Raw genomic sequence first — 19,956 nt, 5'->3', positions numbered from 1 at the left:
ACACAGTGGGGATAACAATGTCACAGAACAAAACATTTCAAACTGAATGCTAAAAAATTGTAACGGCCAAGTTTGTATTCAAAGTAGAAACATGAGAAGGCATTTTTCTCCTTCTTTGCAGAAAAAGTACCTTAGACTGACCAGTACATGTAATTTCAGACTTTTTATGTTATGATGATTAGTTTTTTGCTGATTTTTATTTCTTTTTATTCTTTGCAATAACATATGACTACAATTAGAGGAGAAAATGATACTAGGAAATGTTAAATAATATATAAATTTATTTTAATAAGATCAATTCATAAATAACTAAATAAATATAAATTTTATTACTTAGTGATTAAAATACAAAGATGGAAATAAGGGGGGTGGTCAAAGAAAAATTTTAAATTAAAGAATGAGAGAAATCAAAGCTTTGTAGAATATCCTCACGCCTATATAAGATGAAATTTTTTTCTTCAAAAAGAGAGGTGGGAGATGTTGCATATGTTAAACACTGAATAACATCACAAAAAAACTGAAATTTATTAATGTTAATAGACAAGAATGGTTACAAATGTGGAAGTCATTTATGAATTAACTGTTTGAATATTGTCAGTCATTTGACTTGTTACAGCAAAACTCGAAATCAATGCCACATTAGAAGATTAGTAACGAGAAAAAATTATGGGATGCAATTATGGCATGCAATTAAAGGAATCTCAAGCTGATCTATAAATAAGTTGTTGATTCCTAAATCAGGGTAAGGGCAAATGGGAGACAGATAAAGAATAGACACTGACCCAGTCTATTACTGATAGATTATCTAAATCACAGCATCACAGATTTAGAGCTTAAAAGAGTGATCTTTTAGTGGATCAGATGAGGAAACTGAGGTCAAAGCGGTTAAGTGACTTGCCCATGGTTACATTAGCTAGTAAATAGCAAACCTATGTGTTCTTGGCTCCAAGTCCAGTACTCTAGCTACTCTACTATTATGCCTCTTTTTGGGACCATGAGTCCTAAAATCAAGAAGTTAAAAGAGCCCAGAAATTGCCTCAATTAATAAATGTTTTATTGTCTTTACGAAATGAAAATACATGGCAACCAGAATCAATGCCAATTTATAGGAGCTGGCACAGTGGATAGAGCACTGAGCCTAAAATCAAGAAGACCTGAGTTTAAATCTGACTTCGAATATTTACTAACTATAATCATGAGCAAGTCACTTAATTTCTTTTTGCCTCAGTTTATCAAGTGTAAAATGGGTCTAATAATACCATCTATCTCCCAGGGTTGTTGTTTAGGATCAAATGAGATAATATTTGTGAAGTGTTCAGCACAGTGCCTGGATCATAATAGTTGCTACATAAATGCTCATTATTGTTGTTGATATGACATAAACCAATTTGTAAAATTATGAGGAGGAATAAAGCATAATTTCATAAACTAAACAGGAGAGGGAACAGCAAATTTATAGAAAACTTAGTGACAGATCCAATTTATTCAGCTAGATCAAATTAAAAAACATTTAAGGGTGAAACTAGAAAAGAGGGAAAATGGAAAATATCTTTGAATATTTCCATAAGATTTTTTTCACATAAATAACTATAGGGCCATAATCTTTTGACTCTAATATCATAGTCCCTGATCTGTTTCATGAGGAAATAGAAATAGTTTATTTTCAAAAAAAGATGAGAGTAGTTGCTGGACTGGACCAAGTGCACATTTAGGGTGAAGAGGAAGTGCTAGAAGTGACATAATCCTGATAGCATTAAAGGGACATCTTAAGATATCTGAAAGAGGATAGAATACTAAATACTTGAAAAAAGTCATTGCAGAAAAAAAAGTTGATAGAGAATATCAATAAGTTTGGCTTTCAATATTTATAAAATCTTTATGAGAATATTATTATATACACATATGCATATACAGTTACTATTGTATATATAATATATTCATATATATTTTTGGTATTGTTCAGTCATTTCTATCATGGCCAACTCTTGAGGTTCTCTTGGCAAAGATACCGAAATAGTTTGCCATTTCCTTCTCTAGCTCATTTTACATATGAGAAAAGTGAGACAAACAGGATTAAGTGATTTGTCCAGAATGACACAACTAGTAAATGTCCAAAGTTAGATTTAAACTTAGGCAGATGAGTCTTCCTGACTCCTGACATGGCATTCTATCCACTACATGACCCAGGGCACGCTCTCTTTCTCTTTCTGTCTCTCTTTCTCTGTCTCTTTCTCTCTGTCTCTATCTCTCTGTCTTTGTCTCTGTCTATCTCTGTCCCTCTCTCTGTCTCTCTGTGTGTCTCTGTCTCTCTGTCTCTCCCTGAAATAACAAAAGTTTATAAATATTATTAACAGTCATCCAATCAGTTAACTGTAGTAGACCACATCCTTATAGTCATATAATTGAGCAAAAAGTGCAGAGAGAACAAGATTCCACTGTGCTTGGCATTTATAGAGATTAAAAAACTAAGTAGAATAAACTACCAATTGAAAGCCTTTCCTTCAACTCCATGAAAGATGCCAAACACAGAATCCAAACTAAAGAAGGAATGCCTTTAGATGGTAAAATCCACAGGATGCTCCTGTTTGTGACTGACGTTTTAACAATATTCTTCTGGGAAAGCTGTCTAATTTCAAGTAATGGAATATTCAACATTCTCTGAACAGTTAAATATGTATGTCACCCTAAAGATGGTGGAGAGGGCCTTGGTGCATTATTAGTAAGTTGCAACATATTTAACATCAGAGAAATGTCCAGGGAAAGTATCATCTGAGAGATGAATGACAGAAAAGATTGGTGGACCACTCATGATGTGAGATTGATGGGTGATCAATAAATAGCCCATGTTCTCAATTAATATCCATGCCATGTGAATAATTCTAAAAGAAATCCCTTGCCATATTGGTTGGGACACTCTATGGAAGACTTATAGGAGAATGTGAACAAAAATCACATACACTCAGAAGGCATTCATGGCTTGTGATATGTGCCATTGGAGAAAATGCTTACATTGATGAAATTACAGATTGAGCAAAATACTAAAGAAGACAATTATTCATAACTCATATCAAGCAATGTAACAAAGTGGGAAAAGGGCTGCACTTGTAGTTGGGAAAGATTTAGATTTCCAATCCCATCCCTATATCTACTGATTAGGTAGTTTTATAACCTAAACAATGGAGATAATAGATAACATAGTCCCTCAAGTCTGCTATAAAAAAGCAAGAATATAATGTGTCTAATGTATTTTATAAAAAATTTTCCAGATAAATGTATACTATTATAATTTCAATAGAATGTAAGTCTATCAAGGACAGAAATGCTTTCTTTTCTGTTTCTGTAGACCCAGTGCCATTTAAGATGAAAATAAAACTTATCAGATTTGTGAGAATGAACTAGAGAAAATATGAGAAGAAAATAGCAAGGCTTTTGCAAATTTTTTTTTCAGTGTGGACCACATGTTAGGGCCATACAACTAACTGAAAAATGTAGAAAATATAAGATATCGTTCTATTTGTCATTTATAATTTTTTAAATGATAGAACAAGACATAGCCTATAAATTCTCCAACAAATTGTCTACAATGTTTATGTTAAACTCATATAAGTTTCTTTGATAGATGCAACCATAGAGCTTATTTTGTTCAAAGACTCTGTTTATCAGTATCAAGTGAGGTATATATAAGAAAGGAAGACATGCTTGCCTGAAGACATTTGCCAGTGTCATGGCCGTGTCATGCACAATCAAATGGAAAAGGGATTCCCTGGTGATGATGAGGTCCTCCAAATACTACTGTTTATGGATGGAATTGTGCTAATTGCATCAAATTCCAGAATACTCTAGAGAGGCTTCTCTGAAATCTAGAATCACTCTCAAGAGGTTGACATAACGACAAAAACAGAAAAATACAGAAGGATAAAAAAATGCCCATTGTTCTTATTTTAAGATGCTACTGGATAAATGGTCCATTAAGTTAGCCCATGGTCCTACTGGACAATGAGCTTGCTAGAGCCACACTTAGGAAATTGATCTTAAGGTGCTTCCTGGTACAAAAGCCCATCTTTTATATACTAACATTCTTCCAATGATGCCATATGAATGAAAGGGTATTAGGGACAAAATTAATGATTGGTTTAGTGAACCTGAATAAGGAAATTCCCTCCACCAATTTATCTTCTCTGAAACTTAGAGTCTATGACTTTGATATAGAGAGATTGTGACTTTTTCGGTGTCATACAACCAGTTATGTGTCAGAAGCAGGATGTTAGTGCTGGTCTTTGTTGCTCCAAGAATAGCCCTCCATTCTCTACACCTTGGTTGCCTGTATTGTTTCCATTTTATACATTGAGGAAACAAAGGTATGCTCAGAAAAGTTGTGACTTCCTCAAAGTCACAAAGCTAATATGTTTCAGAGTTATTCCTCTAACTCAGATTTTCTTATTTCAAGATCAATATGCTTTTTCCACTCTCCCATGCTCCTTTTCCTCTTTAGATTTTTACATGTTTTCTCTGGCTCCCCACATTTGTCATTAATGGAAATCCAAGGGCACTGGTCATCTAATATTATGTACTTTCTTGCTAGTTTAGCAGCAGTGTTTTCTCCATCATCATCATCATCATCATCATCATCATCATCAATATTGACTCAGAGTATGTGATAGGAATTCAGTGCAGTAACCTCTCTCTTCTATTTTTTAAACCCTCAGATGGAGTTATGTTCCATGGATTCATTATTTCCCCCCAGAATGCTGAGAGAATTGATAAGAGAAATTGAACTCAAAGACCTTCAAGAACCCTTCAAACTAAAATTTCTGAGATTCTATGGGAAGAAAAGTCTCATTAATAAAGAAGAAATAGAGGTAATGTCAACAAAAAGTAGAAAGAAAAAGAAAGACACAGTTGAAAACTAAAATAAAGCATTCTTTGGAAGGCTGAAGGAACAGTGAGCAAAGCATAAAGAAGAAAACTTAGAAAGATTAAAAGATGATTTAATAAAAACATCTTTCATTTGTATGCCATGGAACAGTTTTACAATATATTTACAATAACCCTGTGAGGTAAGGGGGGGATCTTTTTTGGTGAAAGAAGCTCCTGATGGAGAAACTCTACTGACACAGTTGTGTACTTTCTCTGCAGCTTTTACCATCTTACCAGAAATGGTAAGAACTTCAGTAATTAGCTCAGTGCCACAGAGTTAATTTAGATCAAAGATGGTACTTGATGACTTCCTGACTCAAGAGAACAGCTCTTGACCATTATTTTCCAGTGCCTTTTGAAATTACTATTACAAGTAATATTATCATTATTTTACAGATGAAAAAACGAAGGCTTCAAAGGTAATCTGACGTATGTTCTACAACTGGAACTAGGATCTGATTAGAGATTTTCCCTATGTCCCAAACTCTTTAATTTTTTTACATTGTCCCAAGAGAATTATTTCTTTTCTATTCAACTACTAAACCAATAAAACTTTTAAATCAGAGTCTCGGAGCAATCACTAGGAAGGAGCAACTAGCTATTTACCCCAATACACCAATATCCAGGAGGGGGCACAGTTCTTCTTTGACCATCTCCATCCTGCAAAGCATATTTATCCCCATCCCCTCACTGAACCCCAAAGATAGCCAACCACCAGGGCTCTATCACTGTGGTGCTACTCTCCCACTGCTTGGCTCCTAGAGTTCTGCTAGCTAAACCCAAAGCACTATTCTGAATTATAGTGTCTGGGATATAGGGGTGCTTGTTCCATCCTTTTATAATTCTGTATTTATGTGTCCATTTTGGACTGTAAGTCCTTGAGATTTTCCTGTCTCTACTTTCTCAATATTTCTGTCTAGCTGCTGCCACATACTCATACATGTTTAATAAAGGGCCTTTTGATTGATGATCATGATGACTACTGAGGATAAGGAACATATTTCAAATGAAGAAATGAGCAAAGAGCCCAATGATGAAAGGCTAAAGGTACATTTGAGCCTTAGAATGCGGAGGAGTATGCCAGCTGAACAGAAGCAATTTGCATGAAGATGAACCCCTAACTGTGGACTCCAAAATGGCCACATTGTTGTCTTGATATTTCATGAATCCATAAACTTCCATCTATGCATATTCCTTCTACTGAAGCATATTCATCATCTCATGCTGTGCAATTCTTGTCCATGAATTGGTGAATTGGTGGAGAGAATACATTCTCCACCAAAAATCTACATAGTCTTCCTCCAACTCTTTTAATATTTTGTGGGTTTTGATCTTTTAATACATATTTTATATAGGCAAATATAATACTTATATTTTGGAATTTTGAAACATCAGCAAGAATAAGGAATAATAAGGAATAAAAATGAGAATAAGAATAATAAGAAGAGGAAGGGAGATTGGTGATAGTAGTATGAGGAAAAAGGAAACAGCTACTAAATGTCTGAAAAACTCCTGACAAAGAAGTAGGGGATTTAAATCACTTCTAGTCTTAGGTCTCTGGGATTTTATTAAATGCTAAGAGTATCTGACAAAGAGAAGCATCAGCTAAGAACCAGTCTGTCCTCTCTTTTAACCAAATGCCCACCAAAAGTTATTTACATTCATTGAATCTACTTCCTTACTTTTTACTTTCTTATAGTTTGACTTCTGATCCTTCTCACCACTTGATTGAAACTGCTCTTTCCTGAGTTACTGATTATCTCATTTCTTCTTGACTACTGCGCAGCTCCAGACACTACTGAGCATCCCTTTCTCACTGTTTACTCTCTCTTCCCTCAGCTTTCATGATACTGCTGCCTGCTAGCACTCCTCTTAATTGTTTGACTACTAGCTTCTCAGTCTCTTTTGCTGGAGTATAATCCATCTCATACTTCCCAGACAAGATTGTCCCCTCAAAGCTTTGTACTGAGTCCTATTATTTTATGTTTTCTTTCTAGACTCTCAGTGATCATCACCCATGAGTTCAATTATCATCTCTATGGTTCCTAAATTTTTCATTTACAATCATAATCTCTCTCCTGAGTTCTGGTCACACCTTATCAACTAACTTCTGGGCATAACTACCTGGATGTCCCAAAGGAATCTTAAATATAACATGTCTAAAATAATGAATTATCTACCTCTCACTCCCAAGACAATCATTTCACTCCTTTCTATGACAGATACCAATCATTCTTCTAATCAACCAGATTCAGAACTCTCAAAGTTGCCCTCAACTCTTATCTGACTCTTTAAGGTCCCTTCTAGTTCTAAATCAATAATCTTCTGAAGACGCACATGCAGCCAAGTCTTATTGATTCTAGCTTCATGATAACTCTTGAATGCAAACTTTTTTTATCTCCTCCCTCACACCCAACCACCATCCTAGCTTTGGGCCTCATTTCCTTTCACTTGGGCTTTAGCAATAACCTCCTATCTAGTTTCCTTGTTTCTTCCCTTTTGAATCCAAGTTCCATATAACTTTCAAAATTATCTTTCTAAAGCATAGGACTAATCTTGCCCCTCCCCTTCTGAGACCCCTGCTCAAGAAGCTTTTTTTTGTTGTTGTTATCTGTACTTAAAATACAAATTTGGCAATTAAAGCTGTAGATGGTCTGGCTTCAACCTACATTTCAAACATATTTTGTATTACTCTCCTTCAAATTCTTTTGTTTCAGGAAAACCAGCCCGCCTGATTGGTTTTCTCTCAAGTCAGCATTTCCTCTTTCATATCCATGATTTTTGTTCAGGCCTGCATTAAAGCCCCTTTTCACCCAGCTCTATCTACCTCTTAGGATCCTTAGCTATCTCAGCAGTCATTTCTTTGAAAGGATTTTTCTCTTCTCTCCTGACTAATTTTTTTCTCTCTTCAAATTACATTGTATTCACTTAACTGTCTAAATTTTGTTATTTCTTTTCCTTCCAATACATCTCCAATAGAACATAAGCTCCCTGAGGCCTTTCATTAATATATCCCAACATGAGGGCTTAGAACTTAATAGATACTTTAACAAATGCTTGTTGAATTGAACTGAATTCTTTTCCCATTTGTCCCCAGCTCTATACATCTTTCTCTTCTTTATAGCTCTATATTCTGCACATAAAACAGATTGTTAACTTCCACTTTCTATATTTTCAAATATGACTACATATTTGAGCTAATAAAGCATACTACACTAAAATTTTTGGAACAACCTCTACATATACACAGTGACCAGTCAAGAACTATGGGGAAAGAAATCAAGCATGATTACCCACTTTTCTTCATTATAACAAGAATAGGTCCATTCATAGAAAAATGGACACAAACTGGGATAAATGACCATAATTATTTCCAGGATGAGACATCATTAATCATTACAGAATCAGGAATTCATGGAGTTGGAATGGTCCCTGGAGATAATTTTATCTATACCTCCTTTACTCCTCTATATGAAATGTGATCATATTTTAATGAAATCAATTTTCATGTAAGTTATGGTTTTTAAAAATCTCATTGTTTTATGATCATATGTGTGTAAATGCATTTATGATCTTCTGCATATATGAAAAAAAGAGAGCCAAAACTATTGTTTTGAGTTGGATTGGGTGTTTGGAGAGACAGAGGAAGGAAAATCATCACTATTTACAAATACTTATTGAATGCCTCCTCTGTGCTGAGACATTGGAATGATCTCTGAAGGTTTTTCAGAAGGAACTTTATATGAATGACAAAATCATATTCAAACTATGCCTCCAGTAAAAATCACATACCTTTCATGTATTCATAAAATAGCAGAACAGGAAGGGATCTTAGATGTCATAAAAATCCAGTCTTTTGATTTTACAAATGGGGAAAGTGAGGCTCAGTAAGATTTAAATCACTTTAAAGTAATTTAAGGGAGGAGAGTTAAAAAAAAAAAGAAAAAAATTAGAATAATGAACTTTTGAAGTTATTTAGTTCAATCTTCCAATCTAAAAAATTGGGAAACAGAGGCCAAGAGAAGAGAAATGGGTTACTCAAGGTCCTGTAGCTAATTAGTGAAAATTTGGCAGGAGAGAGGAAAGGAGTCTCTTGGTTATCTTGTATTCTATTCTTTGTAACACACCGCCTCTACCTAATTCTGGGCAAACAATCTTTCCCAGGGCTTTTTTTTTTTTCAAGGTAGTGATTTCTTAATAGTTTCATTTTATGAGATTACCAAAATTGTACTATATTCACTTTTTTGAATATTCAATCATCAGCCAACCCACCCAATTGTGCACACCCTTCTCATTTTCCCCTTAAGATGGCTATAGATATTATATGAACACACACCACAATATCTATATTACAGATGAGGGTGGTATAACTATAGCTATAGAGTATGTGATTGCCAGCATATTTTTTTTTTCTTTCTTTCTGGGCTCACTTCCAACTTGGCCTCTTTCCTCTCTTATGTGAAATCGCTCTGTCATTCCTATACTCATCTGAGCATCTTTCCCTTGCTTTTGTCCATCCCCATCCAAACTACTCTTTCACATTTATGATTCTCTATTGTACCACCTAAGAAAGACAACAAGAAAGAAAAACAAAAAAGATAGCAAGAAAGACCTAAGAGGTAGGAAGGAAGAAAAGGAAGGAAGGAAGGAAAGAAGGAAGGAAGGAAGGAAGGAAGGAAGGAAGGAAGGAAGGAAGGAAGGAAGGGAGGGAGGGAGGGAAAAGAGGGAAAGGAAGGAGACAGGGAGAGAGGAAGGGAAAGGGGGGAAGGGAGGAAAGGAGGGAGGGAGGAAAGGGAGGAAGGGAGAGAGGAAAAGGAGGAAGGGAAGGGAGGGAAGGAGGGAGGAAGGGAAGAGAGGGAAGAAGGGAGGAAGGGAAGAAGAGAAGAAGGAAAGGAGAAGGGAAGGAGGGAAGAAGGAAAGGAGAAGGGAAGGAGGAAGGGAAGGAGAGAAGAAGGGAAGGAAAGGGAGGGAAGGAGGGAAGGAAGAAAAGGAAGGAAGGAGGAAGGGAAGGAGGGGGAAAGGAAAGGGAGGGAAGGAAGAAAGAAGGGAAGGATGGAGGAAGGGAAGGGAGGGAGGAAGGAAAGAAGGAAGGGAGGGAGGGGAGGAGGAAGGAAGGGAGAGAGGGAGGGGAGGAGGAAGAAAATTACAAAAAAGGAGAGAGAAAATTATTCCCAAAATATTTCCTTTCTCTCCCAATTTTGCAGTTATTTTCTTAGTCAGACATCCTCACTATGCTTAAAAGGAAAGACCATTTAACTGCTTCCTCCTCATCTTAAAACATACTTTATTTAATACCTAAACAGATATAGGTATGTGCTAGGAAAGCATGGAAAAAGAGAGACAGACAGAGAGACAGAGAGAGATGAATGGGGAAATAGGTATACCTAGATAGGTAATAGACATGACCTTTCTTCTGGCTATGCTTCTGATTTTTAGACTTTTGCATTCTGATTCAGCTGCCTTCTTTACCTGGAACATCTCTCCTGCCACTCTTGCCTCCTTCTTCCACTGGAGAGTTCCTTCTCCGACCTCCATTTTGAGGACAGGTCTCTAAGAAGGTCATGCCTCGTGCCTCTTACAACTCTGCTTCTGACACTTTAGACTTCACTGCAACTTTCTCACCCAAAGAATACTTTCTCTTTTCTATTTCTTTTCAGCTCCCTTTTATGTATTGTCTTCCTTATTAGAATGTAAGATATTTTAGGGCAGGGATTGTCTTTTGGTCTATCTATACACACACACACACACACACACACACACACACACACACACACACAAAATACATATATTTTGTTTATATTTGTCTGTGTTTAGCACAGTGCCTGACATAGAGCAAGAGCTTACTAAATGCTTGCTGCCTATCTGCTCACCCTAGATGGGCTTACCATCTAATATATAAAACTAACATAGACCAACATGTAGGCAAAATACCAATAATGCATAAATTAATTTAACAAATATACTAGTAGAATCAGCAATCTATTATAATAAGGACATCAGGGTACCAGAATGTCTTCCACCCTATTCATCATGAACTTTCTTTGTAATAAGGAGAGACATGCATTCTTTATTCTTCACTATATATGTGAGGAAGCCATGATATAGAGAGGTATTTTAAAATGGAATTTTATTCTACTTATATAGATAGACTACTTATATAATCTATCAGGAAAGAATAACTATATTTGTGAATAAATCTCCTGTGATACAAGTTTCTAGAATTTTGTGCTTTAACAGAATGGGATGAAGAGAAAGTAGGTTTTGGTAGCTTTGAAACAGAACTTTGGTGACAGAAAAGTGAATATAACAGTCTTACTCTGTCATTTGAATGTGACTTCAATTCTCCTCTTTTTCCTGAAGGAGATATTCACTAATCAGGGTCAAGACAATATTTGATTCCCATTGACCATAAGATACTTCCTATCCAAACATTTTTCCATCCTAATCTAGAAATATGTTAGAGGTTACATGTACTATGTAGGGTTTTTTTTTTTTTTTAACCTGTGTTATAGTGTAACTCTCTCAAGATGAATATGAGTTCTGTATACAAAGTCTTTCTAAGTTGGATTTCTACATACCATATTGTATTAAGATATCTATGTGTACAGTGATAGCAAGTATGGTGTTTATGTAGCACATTTGTGTATATGGTATTTGTGTGTGTGTGTCTGTCCATCTGTCTTGTGGAAAGGGAACATGTCCTAGATTCCTTAAGTTCTAGAGTTAGTAGACTTCCTGAGTCATCCAATATCCATCTTGATTTTAAAATGTCTTTCAAACATTCTCTTGTGTTTACAAGCATTTTTAGCCACCCTACTCCATTTTCTCAGGCTCCTTCCAGCCATGACCAATTGTTGTTCCCCATATTACAAAACTCAAAGAATACAAATAACAGCATCTAGCAAATAGTTGAATTCTCTGCTTAAGAAAATGTCTTAGAAAAACCAAATACAGAATGAAGAGAGAAGAGGTACAGATTGCTTACAATTCTTACTGATGACCATTAATTTCTATCAAACTCAAGGAATGTGACCAAAAAAGTTTATAGACACAGTTTTATCTTCCCTTCATCTCTCCTTTTTTCCTACTTTTCATCCTGTTGCTCAAGGCTAATCTACATTCAGTACTACTCACCCATTTTTAAAGGTTCTTGGAAGTAAGGAGAAGGGAAATCCCATTTATCCTTGGTACATATTTCCAAGTCCTGACATTCCTTCCACCTTCCAAGGGTTAAACATTAATACTTCTTGCCACCATCAAATCCCCTTTATTCTCATTTGATCTTCAATGGTGACAGAAGAACTTGTCACCATGACTAAATGAAAAACAGTTCACAAACTCCTATAATCTCATCTTAGGTGAAGAAATAAATTTTTTGAATAAATTTTTGAAGTACAAATAAGTCAGAGGAGTTTTTCTTGTGTCTATAGTTATTATTGTTCCTACTCTGATCATTGTGATTCCGGACAATTCAACTCAATAAACATCTATTAAGTTTCTACTGTGTACAAGGCACTGTGTCAGACTCAGGAGATACAAAGACAAAATTGACAGTCACATAATCAGAGGCTCAGTATGCTTATGTAAAATAGGGCTAATGACATTTGTACCTATATCTCCTTTTTAAAAAGGTGAACTTTGCAGTGATTTCAAGGGTTTAGAATTTGTAAACTCTTAAACAGTAACATGTGATATAGCAGAAGCAAGACTGGCATCAGAGGACTTGTAACCAAATTCCAGTTTTGCTAATTACTGTCTGTGCTGAGTCAATTCATATTTCTGTTCCTCAGTTTTCTCCCTCTAGAGTGGAAGCTTTACTCAGCTGAGCACAGACAGAGATGGGCACTTAATAAAAGCTTTTTGATAATGAAGATAAAAGACAAGTACTTTCTGCCTAGAGCATTGTGGTGCTCAAGAAATAATCAACAACCACAACCAGACAGCTTCTATGGTGGTTTTCCTGACAAACTAGATGCAAGGACAATCTCTTCAGTTTAAATAAACTAGAAAGGAAGGCCCTGTCCTTTGAGCTAATAAATGGAATGTGACTTAGGTAGTGAGAAAAATGTGAATCCATTTGTGCTTGAGGGGTGGGTAGTTCATACCATCTGACCCATTTTCAGTTCGAGAGAGAGAGAGAGAGAGAGAGAGAGAGAGAGCACAATTGAGAAGAGCTTTTTATCCAGCCTTCTCAGATGGAGCAAAGCCTAATCTCAAAGCATCAAAGAATAAGTATTCTCACAATAATTCTACCTTTCCTCATCTTGCCTAATATGCTCTCCAGGGCAAGCACTTATGTCTGTGTTTATGGGTAGTAATGTGGAGAGAATTGTTTAGAGGTAGAGCTATTCCTATCACTGCAATTTGGCCCAATCTCCAACATTTAGACTAGAAGCCCCTTAGAAGCAAGGAACCCAGTCTCTTGCTTTGTAATCCAGCACCCAAAGTAGTGCTGTAAACAGGTTATTTATTATATGTATAGTAGAGAAAAGATGTCAAATGCATAATTTACATCAAAATGCTACTCAAACCAGATTAAAATCTAACAGAGACATATTCAATAAAATAAATAAAATCAATAAAACATAGATAATATCACATTTTTAAGATAAGTCAATATGCACCTCAAGGATCTTCATTACAAGATTAGTAGTCTCTGTTTTTACTTTAAATTTGATCCCACTGTGATAGAAGATGAATAGGGACCAAACTGCTCAGCCTCTAACATCTCTTGAATTCTAGGCCTGAGAGTGACCAACAGGTAGAAGCTCCAGAGTGGCAGATTTCTGCTCTATCTATGAAAAAATTTCCTAACAGAGCTGTCCCAAAGTATGAACATTCATATAATGTTTACTATGTGCTAAGCACAGTGCTAAGTGCTTTACAATTGTTATCTCATTTGTTCAAAGTAAAAGATTTGTTCAAAGCACCACAGATAATAATTGTCACAGCCTGGATTCCAACACAGGTCTCTGATTTTAAAGTCGTTTTTTTTTACCACTCCACAGTAATCTCACTGTCTTTCATAAGGAAAGTGTTTTGAAAAGCTTAAAGAGCCAGAACAAATCTGAATTGTTGATTTTGTTGCTTAAACTTTAATATCACATTAAAATCATGAGATATAGAACAAGAAAGTCTCTAGTTTTAGGAAGGTAGGCACTACTGGAATTAGATTCACATTTGATTTCTCCTGAAGTCTCCCAACAAATACTTGGCAGAAAAAGGAAGGGAAACATCTGCTCATATTATCGAGAGTAAAACTGAGATCTACAAAGTGAGATGCCTTACTGAAGGGATGTAAAGAATCAAAGGTGATGGTGAGGTCTAGGATCTATATTTTAAATCCAGATCTTGCTGCTTTCTAGAGACTCGGCTGCTTTCTATGGCAGACACAAGTGCTTGTTCTAGCAGGGATAGATATCTCAGAGGAGATGGAGTAGCTGTAGCTACCAGATTCCAACAGGGTAAAACTAGTACCTCAGGAGTCTTAGAGAACTCCTTAAAGCCTGAATGACTTTCCATTATGAAAGAAGATTTTGGCCAAAGGATCCATGACCCTGGTACCAGGTCCCACTGAAAGTAGTTACTATCACACTCATTGTGGCCTCTCAGGGGAGAATAATAAAGTCCAGAAGCAGAGAACTGAGTGGGATTCCTGATTCTTCCCTTGTTGAAAGGCAATATGAATTGTGGAGAAAGAGCTAGCCTTGGAGACAGAAACCTGGATTCAGGTTCTGCCTCTCCCACACACTGGTCATGTGATCCTGAGGAAACCACTTAACTTTAGTGTTTGGATATCTGTCTATTACTGAAAGTGTAGAGAAGGTGTTGGCCTTCTTTGGTAGCAGAGGTTTCATCGAAAGCATTCCCTGCATCAATGAAATCAGAGATCTGACTTCTCTCTCTTTCCTCTGGTAAGTGAAAACATTTCTGTTCAAAACAGATCACATGGGGTTGCATGGGTAATCTAGACTAGTAGAGACCTCAGTCTCCCAAAGTAATTTCATCTTACTGAAATCTAGCTAAAATATAGCAATGACCACTATCTCTCAGAATTTTCTTCTGTAATATACCATTCCCAATTCCCTGCACCCATCCCTAGGGCCTGGGACCAACACTAGATGATAAAGCATTCTGCAACAGGTTGCCCACAGTACAAAGTCAGCACCCATCTCATTCAGGAAAGGGGCAAACAACTGAGGGATATCTTGCTTACACTATATCTTCTTTTGCTCACCAGAATTTTCACAAATTCTGTCTCTGCCATAAAAAACTACTATGAAGCATTTGTTGAGGCTCGTAGCTCTGCCCTAACCCTCTTAACAACCACTAAAGCTTCTGCTAGCTCTTCCCTCCCTTCTTCAGGTTTTCTAATCAAACCGCCTTTTTGGCTTGTCTGTCATACAAATGTGATTTCCATTCCCTGGAACTTATGAATTTGCAGAACATTTTCTAACAAATTGTATGTCCAAAGCAGTGTGGAAATGGGACTGGGCAATAGCAGTAAAGATATTTATGGTACTGCTCCAAAGGCCAGGAACCCCAAATTGGTATCTTTTCACATCCCAAAACCCCTTTCTAATCATTTTGTTTCAAGCAGTTTTTCCCCTCTTCTTCATTCCCAGGTTATCCTTTTCTTAAACAGGGATAGATCCAGATCTCTCTGTTGGAATCTTTAATCTGAGAGTTGCCTTGGTAAGAATTGGCACAACCAAGACTTTGAGGAAACATGGCTATTTTCCAGCTATGCTAGATATGCCAAAAGGCAAGAAGAGATTCAGGATTTTAGACAGGTTTAAGAAGAATAGATCAGGGCAGCAGGGCAGAGGAGAAAAGAAGCAGGAACTGTGGTCAGAACCCCATTAATGAGGGTATGTATTCTTATTGCCAAAAGACCTCATTGAATGTTCCCAGACTTTAGAAAGTCTTTCTACCCAAGGCTCACTCCCTTTGGTTTCTAAATATAGACTGTTCAAGAACCCATAAGTTTTAGATACTTTGGAAAAGAGATTTGCCAAAAACACCATTCCATTTTTCTATTTAGAAAAACTTAAATCTCAATCTGCAGTAATGGTAAAGAGAAAGGGGAAAGGAAATACAGAGGCTTGTTTGAGCAAACTGGATAATCTTTTGTATCCTAATGTGAGTTTGAAAAGATGGGCACTTTGAAAAACAAAGTATTAAAAACAAAAGTATTAAAAATATATTAATATATTTTTATTATATTTTATAATATATTTTATATATTATAATATATATAATATATATATAATATATTTTATAATATATATTTTATTATATTTTATAATATAATATAATTAAATATATATTTTATAATATATATTTAATATTAAAAATATTAAAAGTATTAAAGCTAGGATGTTCTCAAAATAAAAAGCACATACTGAGGAAATCCAGAGAGGTATTGGAGAACTTATGGAGACAGAAAAAGTCTACTGTGAGATTGGTCTTGAGATATGAAAGTGTCCTCTGGATAGTCAGATACCTAAATGGAATCCTGAAAAAAATATCATTGCTAATAGGTTTCTTTACCCTAATGTCTTTTGGACCCCTCATCCTTGAGTTTGAGGCTACTGAAAAAAATCATTCTGAGTGGGGCTGGGGTAATATCCTTGAAAAGGGAAATATTAACTACTAATATATGTCAGTAATACCAAAGAACTCTCTTCCAGAGTTACTTCTCTCCCGTTCCTTTTGCCATTAAGACTGCTAAGATACTACTTGGATAAGATATTGGTCAAATAATAGTAGAGACACAAAAGATTCCATCCCTTGGCCACCTGGCAGGACTAAGACTAAAGAGAAGAATCAACAACTATTGATGAGTCCCTGAAACTGGTCATGTATCTTTTGGGATGTTGAAGTAAAGAATATCTGATATTGGGCTCTCCAGGGCCTAAGTTAGGGTTCATCTAAAATATGTAGGTTAGTTACTATGCATCTTCAAGGCCCACAGAATGCCAAGGAGAAAGGTAAGAAGAAGAAAAAGGACTCACCTGTTCAGGACCCTGGAAGCAGATCCTGCAGAGGGGGGTCCTCATGCCACTGTCCAGGCTGCTGCCAAGTGAATAGCGGTCCTCAGCCTTCCCCTTACAGAAGTCATCTGAGGAGGTGCTGCTGAGCAGGGAGGCAGGTGGCTCCACAACCTGGCCACCCCAATCATCTTCTGCAGAAGAGGGTGGCAAGGGTGGCGGAGGTGGCAGAGGAGGAATCTCCCCGCCGGCCCCCTCTCGAGGACCCCTCCAACCGACCCATCCACCAGCACCCAGGGCTGGGAGGGTGTTGTTGTTGGCTGCCAAGCCAGGGGGCTGGGGGTCACCGTGCATGGGCAGCTGGGTCGGCGGTGGGCGCCGAAGCAAGAAGACCTTCAGGTCATTGAAGAGCATGCGACATCGGCACTTGAGGAGACCCTGGTGGCGCAACATCTGGGGAGCCTGGTAACACCCTCCACAGCAATACCAGCAGCAGCAGCACCACCACCACCAGAGGAACCCACTCAGGGGCATTAGCATGTGCCTATGGTAGAGAGAGGGCCGAGCTCCCAACTGGAGTCTTTGGGGATTTGGGGACTGGATGGATTTGGGGGGACCACAGTGTATTTGTGCTATGGGATTGAGGGGGACTTTACTTTGTCACTCCCCTCTCTGAAATTTCCTCCAAATCACAAAATGCTAGATGCCCCTGAGGGGTGAACTTCCTATGATCTGTTGTCACTAAATCCTCTCCCCCCACCCCCCACCCCCCAAAAAGAAAAAAATTGTCTTTATCTTCTTTCTTCCCTCAAAACAGGGCTTGGTTTGGACAAGGAGATCTCTTTTCTGTCTTTGAACTGGGACTAAGTGAGTAGGATAGGGTAACAGAGGGGCTGTGGAGTGAGGGTGAGAAGACTGGGCCTTTAGCCCAAAGCCTTTTTAAGTTAGGAATTCCTTTGGAATGGAAGATAGGGTAGGGGTTGGAGAATTACTCAATCCTCCTCAAAGTCCTAATTAGAAGTGAAGGTGTTTTTCTTTTGGATTAGAGGGGCTAGAGCCAGAAGAGTTTAAATCAAATAAGGAAATGGACTAAGTTCAACTCAAGGAAAACCTACTCAAGAAATGGTTATGAGTGTATGTAAAGGGGGTGGATTTTCTTTAGATAATAGGGAACAGGGCTGGGAGGGGGTGGTGTGTTGGAAGTTTCAAGCCCTAGATGAAGAAGTTGAGGAGATTAATCCCAAAAGCACCAGAGAGGCTAGTAGGAGCAGAGTTGAGTAAGGAAGATTTGGGTTTTTGAAATAGGGAATTGTGCTTTGCCTCTGCTGCCAAAAGGGTGGAGAGGGTAGGGAAGGTTTTTTGGACAATAAAGATTTTTTTTTTTTAAGAGAAGAGGTGCAGAAAGAGACTAGGTGGTAGTAGCTCTTGGGGTGAGGGTGGGTAGGGAGAGATTGGAAAGCACGTTTAACTCTTGCAGTGCTGGCTCCTTCCTGAGCTTAGAGGTCCCTCCCTAAGGAAAGAGGGAGGTGAGCTTAAAGGGGAAGAAAAAAAGGGTGTGTGGAAAGGGAGGAGGAGGAAAGAAGGGTTGGTTACATGATCTCGGCTCCCAGACCACCCTTGCTGTAGCTTGTAAATCCGAGGTCCCCTCGCCTTGGCTCCATTAAAGGCCCCTGCTGGAGGGCAGCGAGGGCAGGGAGAACTGGAGATTAGGGCTGACCCTTTGCTCTTCTTCCTCTTCTTCTTCCTCCGCCGCCTTCTCCTCTTCGTCGCCGTCCTCCTCCTCTTCTTCCTCCCCCTCCTCCTCCTCCTCCTCCTCCTCTTTCTCCTCTGACCGAGTCCGGCGCTGCTGTTGCTGCTGCGGCGGCGGTGGCTGAGGCTGTTGCTGCTTTTCGGCGGCGTCCGGCTGTCTCCGGGGTGGGGGCTGCTCCGTCTCGTCCTCTTGCTGCCAGCCGCTCGGCGCGGCCGCGGGTCCGAGCTTCATGATCCTCCTCCTCCTCCTTCCCTGGGGGCTGGCCCTGAGCCCCAGCTCCCTGGTAGCGCTGCCATGCGACCGTAGGCAAGGCAGGCGTGGGGTGGGGGTGAGGAGTGAGGGCCGGGAGGGACAAGGAGAGTGGAGGATGAGGAGGGCCGACTTGGAGAGACGGAATATTGTTTTTTATATATATGCGTATATATATGAAAAACAAAAGGAGTGTAATAATACAATTAAAAATAATAATAAAAGCGTGCAGTCCGCGTCTGGGGTGGTTTTGGGGAGGGGGAGGGGGAAAGGGAAGGCTGCTGTGTCTTTGCCTGCAGCTCCTACCCCTACCCCCTCCCCCCACCAGCCCCCCACCCACCTCTTGGCGGCCGACCTGGCTGGGTCCCTACCCCCCTCCGCCCTCCCCTCCTTTCCGCTTCTTCTGGCTGGCTCTATTCGCTGTTGCTACCTCTCCTCGCAGATGCAACGAGGTAAGGCTTGTTTGCGGTGCAAGCTGGAGACTGAAGGGAGGGGAGGGTGAAGGGAGAGATGTGGCGGCGTTTGGGGGGAGCCAGGATGTGGCTTTAGCTTCCTGCCCTTGACTTGCCAAAAAAAAATGTATAATATATATGCAAATATATTATAAAAAGGGAGAGAAAGCAAATCAAATACAAAGATGTTGGGTGTCGTCTTGTCTTCTCTGATGTTCAGAGCCCGCCGCCTCGGCTTCTGTCCCCCAGCTCGATCTGCGGTGCAAAGGCAAAGCAAAAGGGTGGTGTTGGAAGAGAGGCGATGGGGGCGGCGAGCTGCAGGTCCCCGGACTGAAAAGAGAGGTTTCTGAGTGTTGTGGCTTCTGCTGTCTCCACCACCGCCTCCGTTGCCTCCGCTGCTGCATTCAGCACCCTGGGCTGCTGGACAGCTCCCACCCAGACCCCGCGCGTCACGCTACTGGGGGACTGACGCAGCCTGGGAGGGGTAGAAGAAAAGAGGAGGAGAGGGGGAAAGAGAGGAGAGGGATACAGAGAGAGAGAGGGAGAGAGAAAGAAAGAGACAGTAAGAGGGATGGAGATAGGGAGGGAGAAGGAG

General features: G+C 38.8%; 1 protein-coding gene across 1 annotated transcript in view; it reads right to left on the bottom strand.

The window, feature by feature from the left end:
- MARCHF4 (membrane associated ring-CH-type finger 4) overlaps positions 1 to 17,839 on the bottom strand; it is a 122,963-nt gene extending 105,124 nt beyond the window's left edge. The window contains exon 1 of the mRNA XM_003765947.2: positions 16,935 to 17,839. Coding sequence (XP_003765995.1) covers positions 16,935 to 17,450 — 516 coding nt within the window. The 5' untranslated portion in view covers positions 17,451 to 17,839. The remainder of the gene's footprint in view (positions 1 to 16,934) is intronic.
- Positions 17,840 to 19,956: the final 2,117 nt, after the last annotated feature.

The sequence above is a fragment of the Sarcophilus harrisii genome, chromosome 3, assembly GCF_902635505.1.
Source record: "Sarcophilus harrisii chromosome 3, mSarHar1.11, whole genome shotgun sequence".
NCBI lineage: Eukaryota > Metazoa > Chordata > Mammalia > Dasyuromorphia > Dasyuridae > Sarcophilus > Sarcophilus harrisii.
Note: the sequence above shows the minus strand (reverse complement) of the source record. Positions and strands in the feature narration are given on the sequence as shown.